This window comes from Zootoca vivipara, chromosome 2 (genome assembly GCF_965207765.1).
Source record: "Zootoca vivipara chromosome 2, rZooViv2.hap1.1, whole genome shotgun sequence".
In the NCBI taxonomy this organism is placed as follows: Eukaryota; Metazoa; Chordata; class Lepidosauria; order Squamata; family Lacertidae; genus Zootoca; species Zootoca vivipara.
The window spans coordinates 81,654,040-81,666,308 of NC_142584.1; the positions used below are offsets into that span (position 1 = coordinate 81,654,040).

The 12,269-nt window shown below is 48.4% G+C and overlaps 1 protein-coding gene across 1 annotated transcript; it reads right to left on the reverse strand.

Moving 5' to 3' along the window:
* On the reverse strand, nucleotides 1-1,643 carry H1-10 (H1.10 linker histone). The gene has a single exon (XM_035106435.3). The coding sequence runs from the start codon at nucleotides 1,481-1,483 to the stop codon at nucleotides 812-814; it is 672 nt and encodes a 223-aa protein (XP_034962326.1). The 5' UTR covers nucleotides 1,484-1,643; the 3' UTR covers nucleotides 1-811.
* Nucleotides 1,644-12,269: the final 10,626 nt, after the last annotated feature.

Consider the following 12,269-nt stretch of genomic DNA (forward strand, 5'->3'; position numbering starts at 1 on the left):
TGAAAAAAAAGCATTTTAAACGATTTATTGAACAAAAAACACAAGTGCGGAGGGGAAAGGCTACCGAAGGCAAGACACCTTTTGAAGGCAGTATGATGATCTTCCAGGAGAGGAGGGAGATCCCTTCCGATCCCCACCTTCCCTAGAACTGAGCATCTACGCATCTCGCCCGGTAATGGCTGTGCAGACCTCTCAAAGGCAAAAATACAAAAAAGCACCCCGCCACAACCCCACTTGGTCCCAACCGCTTCCCTTTTCTCGCCTCCCTCCCTGCATCCCGAGAAGCGCCTTTTTAATCGGAAAAGCCCAGACGCCCTTGCAAAGCCAACTGGGCCGTTGCCATGGCGCCACAGCGGCGTCCGAGGGGCGGCCACCACGGTCGGGCAAACTTTCGGAAGGCAGCCAAAACGCCCCCGCGAGCATGGAGAACCAGGGGCAAGCAAAGAAGCGGAGCCGCCTATCCTCCATATTTTTAGGGGGAGGGGGCAGGAAGCATTAAAATATTCCAAATAATTAAAAACAACAACAACCCCGCACAAGCCCTCAACAGTCATCCCCTTTATTAAAATAAAATAAAATAAAGGGCTGGGGCGAATAACGTATTCCACTCCCCTCCAAGGAACCGGCGGTTATGAAGAAAATGTGCGCCTCCAACCCACGCCCACCCCTCGCCCTCCAAAAAAGAAAAAGCTACAGAAACGAAACCGGGTAACATGGCTGTGCTGAGAGCAATAAGTCACAATGTCTTGAGGCTCCACAAGTCCAGGGCAGGGCAGCCGCCCAGGGCCCCCCTGCCCTCTCCATCTCCGCCTCATTTCCTGCTCTTGAGCGCCTTGGGCTTGGCAGTCTTCTTCACCTTCTTGGCGCTGGGCGAGGCGACCGTCTTCTTGGCGGCTTTCTTGGCTTTCACCTTGTCCTTCTTGGCGGCGCCCCCGCCGGCGCCTTTCTTGTGCGACTTCTTCTCCAGCTTTTTGCTCTTGACCACGGGCTTCTTCTCGACCTTGCGCGACGCGGGCACGGCCACCGCCTTCTTGTGCGACTTGGCGTGCGAGGCGCCCCCGCCGCCTCCTCCGGCGCCCCCTTCTCCGCCCTCCAGCTTCTTCCTGTTGAGCTTGAAGGAGCCGTTGGCGCCCGTGCCCTTCACCTGCAGCAAGGTGTCGTTCTGCACCAGCGCCTTGATGGAGTACTTGAGATAGGTGCGCCCGTTCTGCTGGTCGAACCACGCCACTTTCTTGGCTTCGTTGTAGATCTTGGCCAGTGACGAGCCGTTGCGCTCGCCCAGCTTGCGAATCGCCTCCACCACCAGCTGGCTGTACTTGCCCGGCTGGTTCTTCTTCTTGTTGTTCTTCTTCTTCTTGGATGGCGACAACACCGACCCGCCGCCGCCTTTGGCTTTCTTGGCGGCGCCTTTCTTCTCTGGAGCCAGGGGCGCTTCTTCCGCCTCGGCCAGGGGCAGGTCAGCCTCTTCCAGCTCAACAGACATGCCGGATAAAACGGGACGGCGCTCTTCGCAAGAGAAAAAGACCAGGCTCGGTAGTACTCGCTTGCGCGTTCGGGAAACAGCAGCGGCGGCGGCAGCGGCGGCGGCGGCAGCGGCAGCAAACGCGGTAGCCGAGCACAGCTCGCCTCTGCTCCACCCGAGAGAAAGCAGTCTGCCTGGGCGGGCTCCGCCGCAGCTCTTTATATGCGCGAGGAGCGGACCACGTTGAGAACAACAACAGGCAGCGAGGAGCCCGGCTCCAAGTTGTGCTTTTTGTGGCCCCTTCGGCGAGCTCTCCCGCCCGCGTCCGGTGGCCTAGGGGCGGGCTGCCGGCGCCAGCGGCTGCTCCCGACGGTGCCAGACGGAGCTGACCGGGTGCCGCAGCCTCCCGGGGCTGGGAAAGGTTCCCTGGAGACGATTTTAAGGGCGCACCCTATGCTGGGGGAAGGCAGAGGATGGGGGCGCCCTGTATGGAGGGCTCTGGGGGCCCCCGAGGGATCCGCACGGCACGGCCAACGTGCGGACCCGGTAGAGAAGAGGGCGCCGCGCGCCGCTAGCCGGTCGTGGGGCGCCGGCGACCCTCAGGGGGGTGACTAGCCCAGGGTTAATTTGTTGCAACTAACACACTGGACGCCCTCACGTGGTCGGCTGCAGCAGCAACGAAGCTGTAGAGCTCATTCCAGGGGGGGTCCCCGCCCGATCTGGAGGGGCCGTGACTCAAGGGGTTGCGGGGCACAGAGAGGGCAGGATTTGGCCGCCCAGGGATCCTCGGTTGTAGGGCGGCAGCACCTTCCAGTTTGGGCTAGAGGGGGTTGCAAGCCCTCCCCCCACCCACGCAGGCACTCCCGACGGAGGCGCCTTCCTCTTGAGTATGAAGTGGTATGGAAGGGCAAAGGGGCGCTGCTATTTGTGCAGCTTTTGGGGGGCGAGGGGGCGCGATGTATATTTACGATAGGAAATACCCAAATCGGTGAAACAACCGATGAGGTCGGGTGGGGGGGGCTCTTCTTGAACAGCCAGGTGGAGTAGCCTGCAGAGGCGGCGTTGGGTGCCCACTTACTTTATTACTTTTCGAGTTTGTATATACAGTATTGATATTTGCGAGTTCATTATATCAGGCTCGGTAACGCCTGTTAGATGGGGTTGGGGTGGCAATGTCTCAACTTGGGCTTCGTGCGGGAAAATGAATATGGAGGATTTTTTTTTTAAAAAAAAAGCATCTTGACACTTGTCTTTAAAGACACGGGTAACATTGCAAGGCACCCGGAGATAAGAGAGTATGTAAAGTCTAGCCACGATAAGTCTCTCCGGGCTACTCCGCACCCCACTTCGAGCTACCTAGGGAGGGGGCGGCGCCCTTTAGTTTCTGTTTAAAAGAAAGCGATAATGGGAGGCGTGCAAAACGGGGAGAAGATCAGCGCCACGGGGTGGGGGCGGTTTGGTGCAGCGCTTCCTTTTCAGCCAAGGAGCACCTTGGGGTTTCTTTTCTTTTCTTTCCCGGATTTGATTGGAAACAGATCGGGTGGCAACGGACACTTCCTTCGGGGAGCAGCTACTGGAGGCAGGAGGCATCTTGCTCCGCCCGCGGGATGCCATGGATTTATCTCGCCTGCCAAGTCTCCTTCCCGCCCACAATTTGGGCAGAATTTAAATTCCCTTTTACCCACGTTAGCTTATAAGCTATCTGAGAGGGCTCCCGATCCGGACGTGTTTAAATAAGGGGGGACATATGTCCCCCTCCCCATAGGAAGGGGGCTGGCAGGGAAAGGGGGGGCGGGGCGGCACCACTTTTGCTTTAGAAGTGCAGACAGCCTTAGCCAGTGTTGCCAAGAGAACTGTGTAAAGTGTTTGTGTGTGTGTGTGTGTGTGTGTGTGTGTGTGTGTGGGAGGGGGAAATCTTCATGCAGGGAAGAAAACGAAAGCAACCCAGCGCGGTTACTGAAGGCGAGGGAGCTTTTTAGCCATGGAATCCGCCTACTCCATCAAAGCCTCTTCCCTGCTGCCACCTTTTAAAGCTGGTTCACGATCGCTCTGGGAGGGAGGGAGGGAAGCAGGCGCGTTACACCCACTTTCAACTGCATCCTCCTGCGCTGGAAAAGTTACCCCCACCTTCCTTTGCCTTGAATCTGATTTGCTTCTTGTGCCAAAAGGGAGAGAAAAATGGTGGGGGGGAGAGAGAGGCAATTCAAACCCTCGAGCTCCGCAGCTTGCTTGCTTGCTCGGTCCCCCTCCCACTTTCGATAAATCTAACACCCGTCCTCCTCCTCCCCCTCCTCCCATGTCTTCTTATTTTCTGCGCCATTTCGCTCGCCCTGCCTCGCTCTTGCACGGCTTTAAAAAAACAGCAGTTCTGTGCAGGAGGTAAAAATCGCGCTCTGGGGAAGAGCCCACTGCCCACCCCGTAGACGTCTAGTTGCAAAGCATGTCAGGGCGAGGTGGACCTTGGTTTAGCACAGCCTCTTCTGCTCTTAAGCAAAGGGTCGCGTTTAAACCCATTGGTTATGCCTTAGAACAGCCAGAGGTTTCTATGTACATGTAAAAAAAGGACGTTGATGAACCGTGGGGATTTTATTTTTAAAACCTTTAAAGCTGAGACCATATCACCACACCGCTTCTCATCTAACTTTTGTTTGAGAAGCAGAGTTCAAATCCCCATGCATCCAGGTAACTACCGATTGGTCAGTTTGACATTGATACCAGAAAAGGTCCTACCTAGAATAGATCTGTAAGCACTTAGAAAAGGATGCTGTGATTACTAAGACCCAGCATGGGTTTCTCAAAAACAAGTCATGCCAGCCATATCTTATTTCTTCTTTTTTATGGAGTTACAAGCTTGAGGGATCAGGGAAATACTGTGGAGATAGTGTATCTTGATTTCAGGAAGGCTTCTGACCAGGAGTCCCCAAACTAAGGCCCGGGGGCTGGATGCAGCCCAATCACCTTCTAAATCCAGCCCGTGTACGGTCCGGGAATCAGCATGTTTTTACATGAGTAGAATGTGTCCTTTTATTTAAAATACATCTCTGGGTTATTTGCGGGGCATAGGGATTCGTTCATTATTTTTTCCCCATAATATAGTCCGCCGCCCCCACAAGTTCTGCTGAAAAAGTTTCTGACCCCTGCTTTTGACAAAGTCCCCCATGATATTCTTGTGGAGAAGCTGGTAAAATGTGGGCTAGACATGGTAACTGTTAGATGGATTTGTAGCTCATTGACTCACCGAACCCAGAGTGCTCACTAATGGTTCCTTGTCTTCTTGGGAAAAAGTGACATGTGGGATGTCACAGGGTTCTGTCCTGTGCCCATTGCTGTTCAACGTCTTTATAAATGACTTGGACAAATCAAGGATGTTGTTGTTTAGTCCTTTAATTGTCTCCGACTCTTCATGACCCCATGGACCAGAGCACACTTTGCCAGGCACTCCTGTCTTCCACTGCCTCCCACAGTTTGGTCAAACTCATGTTTGTAGCTTCGAGAACACTGTCCAACCATCTCGTCCTCTGTCGTCCCCTTCTCCTTGTGCCCTCAATCTTTCCCAACATCGGGGTCTTTTCCAGGGAGTCTTCTCTTCTCATGAGGTGGCCAAAGTATTGGAGCCTCAACTTCAGGATCTGTCCTTCCAGTGAGCACTCAGGGCTGATTTTCTTAAGAATGGATAGGTTTGATCTTCTTGCAGTCCATGGGACTCTCAAGAGTCTCCTCCAGCACCATAATTCAAAAGCATCAATCCTTTGGCGATCAGCCTTCTTTATGGTTTGCCAGTAGTACAAGGGGAAAGGATCTTAATAGACCACAAGCTTAACATGAGTCAACAGTGTGATGTATCAGCAAAAAAACTTATGCTACTCTAGGCTGCATCAACAGTAGTGTCCCAATCAAGGGAAGCAGTAGTCTGCTCTGTTCTGCCTTGGTCAGATTACACCTAGAGTACTGCATAATAATAATAATAATAATAATAATAATAATAATAATAATAATAATAATAATAATACCCTGCCCATCTGGCTGGGTTTCCCCAGCCACTCTGGGCAGCTTCCAACCGAATATTAAAAACAGTGCAGCATCAAACATTAAAAACTTCCCTAAACAGGGCCGTCTTCAGTTGTCTTCTAAAAGTAAAATAGTTGCTTATTGCCTTGACATCTGCTGGAAGGGCTTTCCACAGGGCGGGTGTCACTACCGAGAAGGCCCTCTGTCTGGTTCCCTGTAACCTCACTTCTCGCAATGAGGGAACCACCAGAAGGCCCTCGGTGCTGGATCTCAGTGTCTGGGCTGAATGGTGGGGGTGGAGACGCTCCTTCAGGTATACAGGAACAAGGCTGTTTAGGAAACGTACTGGGAGCCAGTGTAGATCTCTCAGGACCGGTGTTATGTGGTCCCGGCGGCCACTCCCAGTCACTAGTCTAGCTGCCGCATTCTGGATTAATTGTAGTTTCCAGGTCACCTTCAAAGGTAGCCCCACGTAGAGCGCATTGCAGTAGTCCAAGCGGGAGATAACCAGAGCATGCACCACTCTGGCGAGACAGTTTGCGGGCAGGTAGGGTCTCAGCCTGTGTACCAGATTGAGCTGGTAGACAGCCGCCCTGGACACAGAATTAACCTGTGCCTCCGTGGACAGCTGTGACTCCAAAATGGCTCCCAGGCTGCGCACCTGGTCCTTCAGGGGCACAGTTACCCCATTCAAGACCAGGGAGTCCTCCACACCTGCCCGCCTCCTGTCCCCCCAAAACAGTACTGGGTACCACAATTTAAGAAGGATTTTGACAAGTTGGAACGTGTTAAGAGGAGGGTGACCAAGATTATCAAAGGTCTGGAAACCAAGCCTTGATAGCTTTACAAAACTGAATTCTGCACTTTCCCCCAGGGTCTGATGGAATCACAGTATACACACAGCCCCAGTAGTAGGGAGCATAGTGTAAAATATGGAGATGCTAAAGAGCATCAGCTTATAGGTTAGCCAAATTTCTACATGGAACCCACTAGAGAAACGGGAGTGTTAATAAACAAGGTAAAGAATTGCCACCCCAAAGTGATTTTGCAAGCCGGGAAGCAGGGAGGAGAAACGAACTTTTAGTATTGATTGATGCAGTTCATTAGGGCACTGATGTATTGTGATCCAAGTTGTGACAGCATATTGAAGGGAAATAGCCTGAGGTTTTCTTACTTCACCTTCAACCTCTATGAATCCAGGAGGGACCAAGGCTTAGAGTCACGGAGGTTCCTTTTGAAGCTGACCTGTTTGGCATATAATGGCATACCCATTAAATCTGTGTTATTAATTTCACCCCAATGAATCAATGGGGTCTAAGGGGCACAGTCTGTTGTTACCTGAGTCACAATTATAAATTTATCTCAACAGGCCCGAATGCAGCCTACTAGTTTCCTGTAATTTATTTCTATCCTTCGTCTGCTACACATACCTGACTCCATCTTTTGTATCAGTTTTCCTCCATATACAGTAGACTCCACATATTGGGCTCTCCTCTTTCATATCCCTTTTTGAGGATACACATGCCCCAATCACATTTAGCAGCTGGAAGCAAGCACAGCTTTTGCATATTATACCACACACAGGACCTCCAGGGAAGCTATCACTCAGCCCCCTATATAAACTGAGAAACAATACAGGCAGGGGCAACCTTTTGGACTTGGTGCGATGAACCACTGTCATGAGTTCTGATCGATTCCTGTCACATCCTGAAAGAGAAGCCACTTCAATTGCATAATACCTTCTCTCTCTCACGCCACGAATGCTGTGCAGTTCAGTGCAGTTCATCATGGGTCTTTGGGGCCTACTAAAAAGGCAGAAGGAGCCGTTTTGCTTTGCAAGGAGGGAAAGCCAAATGGCTCTACATTCTCTATAACAGTGGCAGTGGTATAGTGTGGGGAGAGGCCCATAGGGGCAGCTGCCCTGGGTGGAAAATTGTTGAGGGGTCCTGGTATCACATGATCTTTCCCGCTCCACTGGCAGTGGGGAGAGCAGAGGGTGAAAATCACCCTCCACGCTTCCTGCCCCCACTCAGTGGACCACCACTCACCTTGGGCCGGGGAGGGATGTCAGCCCCCTCAATATTCCCTGCCCAGAAACCCTGAGAAGGCTGAAGCCCCTTCCGCCCGCTATAGTTGGTGCCCATGATCCCTAGCTTAATAATCAAATCTCAGGCAAAAGGGTGGGGGTCCCTCAAAACCAACTGCAGTAAAAACAGTGGATTGAGGCCATTTTCTTCAAGCAGAAGGCCTTCCAGCATGACACTATGGAGCTGTAATGCAGTTTGGAACATACCAACAGAGAGATGTTCAGTCTGTTCTGCACAAAGAATAAATTAATGCTTTGTGTATGGTAGGAATAGGATTCTCTTTGCAAGTTCGAACCCCATACACTTAAATCTTTGCTACTGGAATTTCTGTCTGGCCTAGTTTCAGGAGAACTGTGCCTCTGGCAAACATGAGTATAAAAACAGTCTTAGTTTGAGAAAATGTGTGGCCAATATAGTACAGCCCATCAATATATGCAGTTAAAAGATTACTGTATTTTTTAATGAAAGTACACACGAGAGGAGTTACAATACATCTGAACGTCATATACATATAGACAGTTTTGAACTGCAGAAAACAAGTGCTCCCCTCATGAAGTCAGTCTCAGCGTAGATCGAAATCACTGCCTTGAGGGTGCAGCCCTAAGCGCCCAGTCCCGGTAGAAATTGTGTGGTTCTTTAAAAGTGCTGGATGCAGATTGATTTTTAATCCACAATTTATTAAAGGTATCAAAAAAGATGTCCTAATTTAAAGAGGTCTTGAGAGAGAGGAAAACACACTTCATCAATAGACTTCCCACCAAATCAGATGCTCAGTAGCACACTGAGGATTTGCCAGAAAGTTGCTATGTTTGAAGTCCCAGATAGACCACTGGCCACATGTTCCAGAACTCTAGAGAAACACGTAAAAGCAACAGCCCAGTACATGAGATGTAGGTTTCAAATGATGTCAAGTTTGCCACAAATCTGAGAAAACCTGTTGCCACTAAGACCAATCGGAGAGAGTTAGCAGCAGCTCAGGAGTAACATGGGCCAGTTGCCACAGCATTTCAAAGATACTATCAGACTCAACAACTTTATTACAAGATAAGATTATGCAGGATGCTACGCTTTGTGAGAAATAGCCACCCATTCGGTCAAAGCAAACTTGGGAAGCTTTCACCCCTCAAGTTTCCCAAGTAAGATTTCATAGTTACAAGTTCAAAAACCATAGGCATGCATCTCCCTACTGCCATTTAGAATCATAGAACTATAGAGCAGATCACCCTTAGATACCTAAGGGTCCTCTAGTCCAACCCCCTGCAATGCAGGAATCTCAACTAAAGCAAGACAGATGGCCATTCAACCTCTGCTTAAAAATCTCCAAAGAGGCGGCCGCCACCTCTCATGGGAATTTAGCCAGAATCTCCTTTCTTGTAACTTGAATCCACTGGCTTGAGTCCTAGCATCTGGAGCAAGAGAAAACAAGCTTGCTGCATCCTCCATGTGACAACCCATTGGATATTTGAAGACAGCTATCATATCTCCTGTCTCCTCTTTCCCAGGCTAAACATACTCAACTCCCTCAACCATTCCTCATAAGGCCTTGATCATTTCCAGACCCTTGATCATCTTGGTTGCCCTTCTCTGAGCACATTCCAGCGTGTCAATATCCTTAACTTGTGGTGCCCAGAACTGAACACAGTTCTCCATGTGTTCTGACCAAGGCAATAGAGTAGGCCTGTTACTTCCCTTGAATGGCTTCCATAACTTCCTAGCCTTTCTTATATTTGTGTTAAAAGATGCATAGCACTCAGAAGTTTTTTTTATAAATTTTATTCCAAACTACTTTGGGGCTAGTGGCATTGGTGATTCCGTATACATGGTCAATCCAAGAATTTACCCCTCTGTCAATGCATTATTAGCTCCTGCTTTTGCCTTTTTGAACCATAGCAGCTTTGCATGTGTGCAGAATTGACAGAGGACATGCCCAGTTGCGATGCATCTCAAGCCTTGTTAGAACCCAGAAAAAATAAAATTTCAGTTGACATGCAGGATATCATTATCTACTACACTATGTCCTATACAGGACATTGCATTCCCCCAAACAGGCAGACTCCTGAGAAAAAAGCTAACCTATTTTGTCTAGCCTTCCATCTCCCATTTCCAAAAGATTCTAGCTGATATTTAAGGATACTCAAGTGACAATGATGGGGAAGGCTATAGAAAATTCAAATTGTTCTATGCCTAGGAGAAAGGAATTCATTATAGACCAGTTACTAGAAATGAAATCATTAATATGAACTTTTCATTGAATCAGCTGGTCCAAAATAGCTTTTGATCTAATAAAAGGAAACAGCTGGAGGGAGCCCTTTTAGCCAATTACCTCTGCACTTCCACCCTGGTTTTTTTTGGGGGGGGGGGCTTTGAATCAGCAAAACTCCTCTCTTCTGTTAAAAGATGCCTCTGCTGGACCAGAAACCCTTCCCTGGGGTCCCACCCACTGATGCCAATTCAAGTCATCAGGGAGCAAATAGGTGGTTTTCCAATGAGGGTCCATCAATATGCTTTTGAAAGAATGTAGATAGAAGATAGTGATCAGATCAACCCAATTGCTACAGAACTATGGTTTAAGTGAGAGCAGTGGTCCAAAGCAAAATAGCCACTCCAAGTCCAGCAGCATTTTCTAACTATACTACAATGGCAACAGCCATTCCCCTGTATCATAGCAGAAGTTTCCTGAAGGTATAGTGGAGGGAAGCTGCCAATGGTTTAACATCAATGAGTGAAGACTTGTTGCCATGACAATTTTATAATTCGCAGGCATTCTTGGTGTTCCCAACACAGAAATTAATAGCGGGCTCTGCTATGACATTTTCAGTTCCTCCTGGGTTGTTTTGATTTGTCAGCTTCTACTTCACTGGAGCCCTGAGAGGTCTGGTGTTACAAGATGCGGTTTTGAACAAGTCATGCTTTTCAAGTGGCAATTGAGTTTGATCAGTGAAGTACGCTTGAAGATACTGAAGCAGCTGGCTACACTGAAACCTGCAACGGCAGAAAAGGCTGTGCCATCACAGCGCAGCTATGAAGTAAATCAGTTGCAATCCTCTTTTGGAAGACAAAGAGCATTTCTGAGAAGAAACCATAGACCATGAAAGAGGCAAAGAAATTTAGAGGAGCCCAAACCATATTGCAACAACCATAGCACATATCCATATTGTGGCATTCATGTACCATAAAGCCATGGGTGGATGTTTTGACAAGAAACTAGCTGCACAGGCAGAACAAGTGTACAGCAATCTGCACTGGGAAGAAAAACAGTTCTCGATCCACTTTGTCAAAGGCATAAAGATGGGACATTGCAACAATCCTACTGACAATAATACCAGAAGGCCTGTGCATACAGGGTACATGGTCACAGAAGAGGTGACATTATATGCTGGCCTAGATCATCCAATTATTCCTGGCATTGGAGGTGAGCACCAGCACTGAATGCCCAGAGGATAAAGAACAGCCGCAGCTCCTTGAGAAATGTTCTAAGCCTCTCCCACTATAGAAGAATTTTAATCTTAAATACTACCAATTAACTGTTTGCTTTCTAGAGCTCAAGGCTTTTTGAAAATCACATTGACCTCATACACAACCCACTACCATGAATGCATGGTTTCAGCATTGCCGATGTTCAGAGAAGCAGAAGTGCTCAGTATTTTTATCCACGTTTAATTTTGGAGGGATACTCCAGACATGAGCAGCCTTGAATCTAACGCTCTCATGAGTCATCTATATGGCTAGAGGCCTGTATAGGGGGTCAGGTTTTGGAGCCAGCTATTACATTAAAACAATCAGTCCTACATTGTACAGCAAAGACTTGACTCCATTTCTGTTAAACAACATATACAAACTACAGAATGGAGGAACTAAATATCTGTTCCTTCTGGCTTAGCACAAATATGCAAATGTGTGGGTTCCTGGGATGAAGAATGCAAACACTGTGCTCCTTCCCTGGTCCTGCTGTGCTACATAGGAACAAGTCAGGGTTTAGCATTGTATGAACCTGTGGTTGTGGTTGGTTTCTGCTCAAGCCATGAACAGCAAGCCAAGAAGCAGCAAACCTCAAAAAATGGGCTCAGATGAAATGCCAAGCCTTGGCATAGTTCTGGGTAGCTGGCAGTAGTAGGACGGGGTGTTTGGGAGATGGCTTTCAGCAGACACAATTTTCACCCCAGGAACACATTTCCTCATTCATGGTAAACCATGGTTTGGCTTAGCTTACATGCAAACAAGGTCAATGTCTAAAACTATCCAATATAGCTCATGATGAGAATTATGTTAATGTTTGCTGTCACAACTTTTCCCTTACAAGAATTAAAAATATTAAAGCAGCATAGCTTTACTTCCTCACTGTTGCAAGCAGTGACTGAGATTTCTGCTTCATTCTACTCTTTCCCTGGCTGGCTAAGGTTATGCCAAGGGGAAGTAATAGAAGAGTTAAAAGTGGGCAGTGGACAACAAGAGATTAAAATTAGCTCAGGAGCTTCAGTTTCAGCAAGGTGATAAAAATAGAAACAGGAGCAAGAAGTTTTTTTTCTTGTTAAGTTTATTGGCATGTTTCTTTACAGAAGAGCTCTGCCTACATACTAGAATGTAGACCTCTGGGAAAAACAGTAGAAGGGCTCCATTTAAGAAAGCTACAAATGCAAGAACAAGGAGAGGGCAGAACAAAGTTGCCAAGTTTCCATCCAGAAAATCCAGACTAGTGACAGTAAGAGAGAAAG

Bases quoted from the DNA above. Each gene is read 5' to 3' on its own strand.
- H1-10 (XM_035106435.3), bottom strand. From the start codon at position 1,483: ATGTCTGTTGAGCTGGAAGAGGCTGACCTGCCCCTGGCCGAGGCGGAA.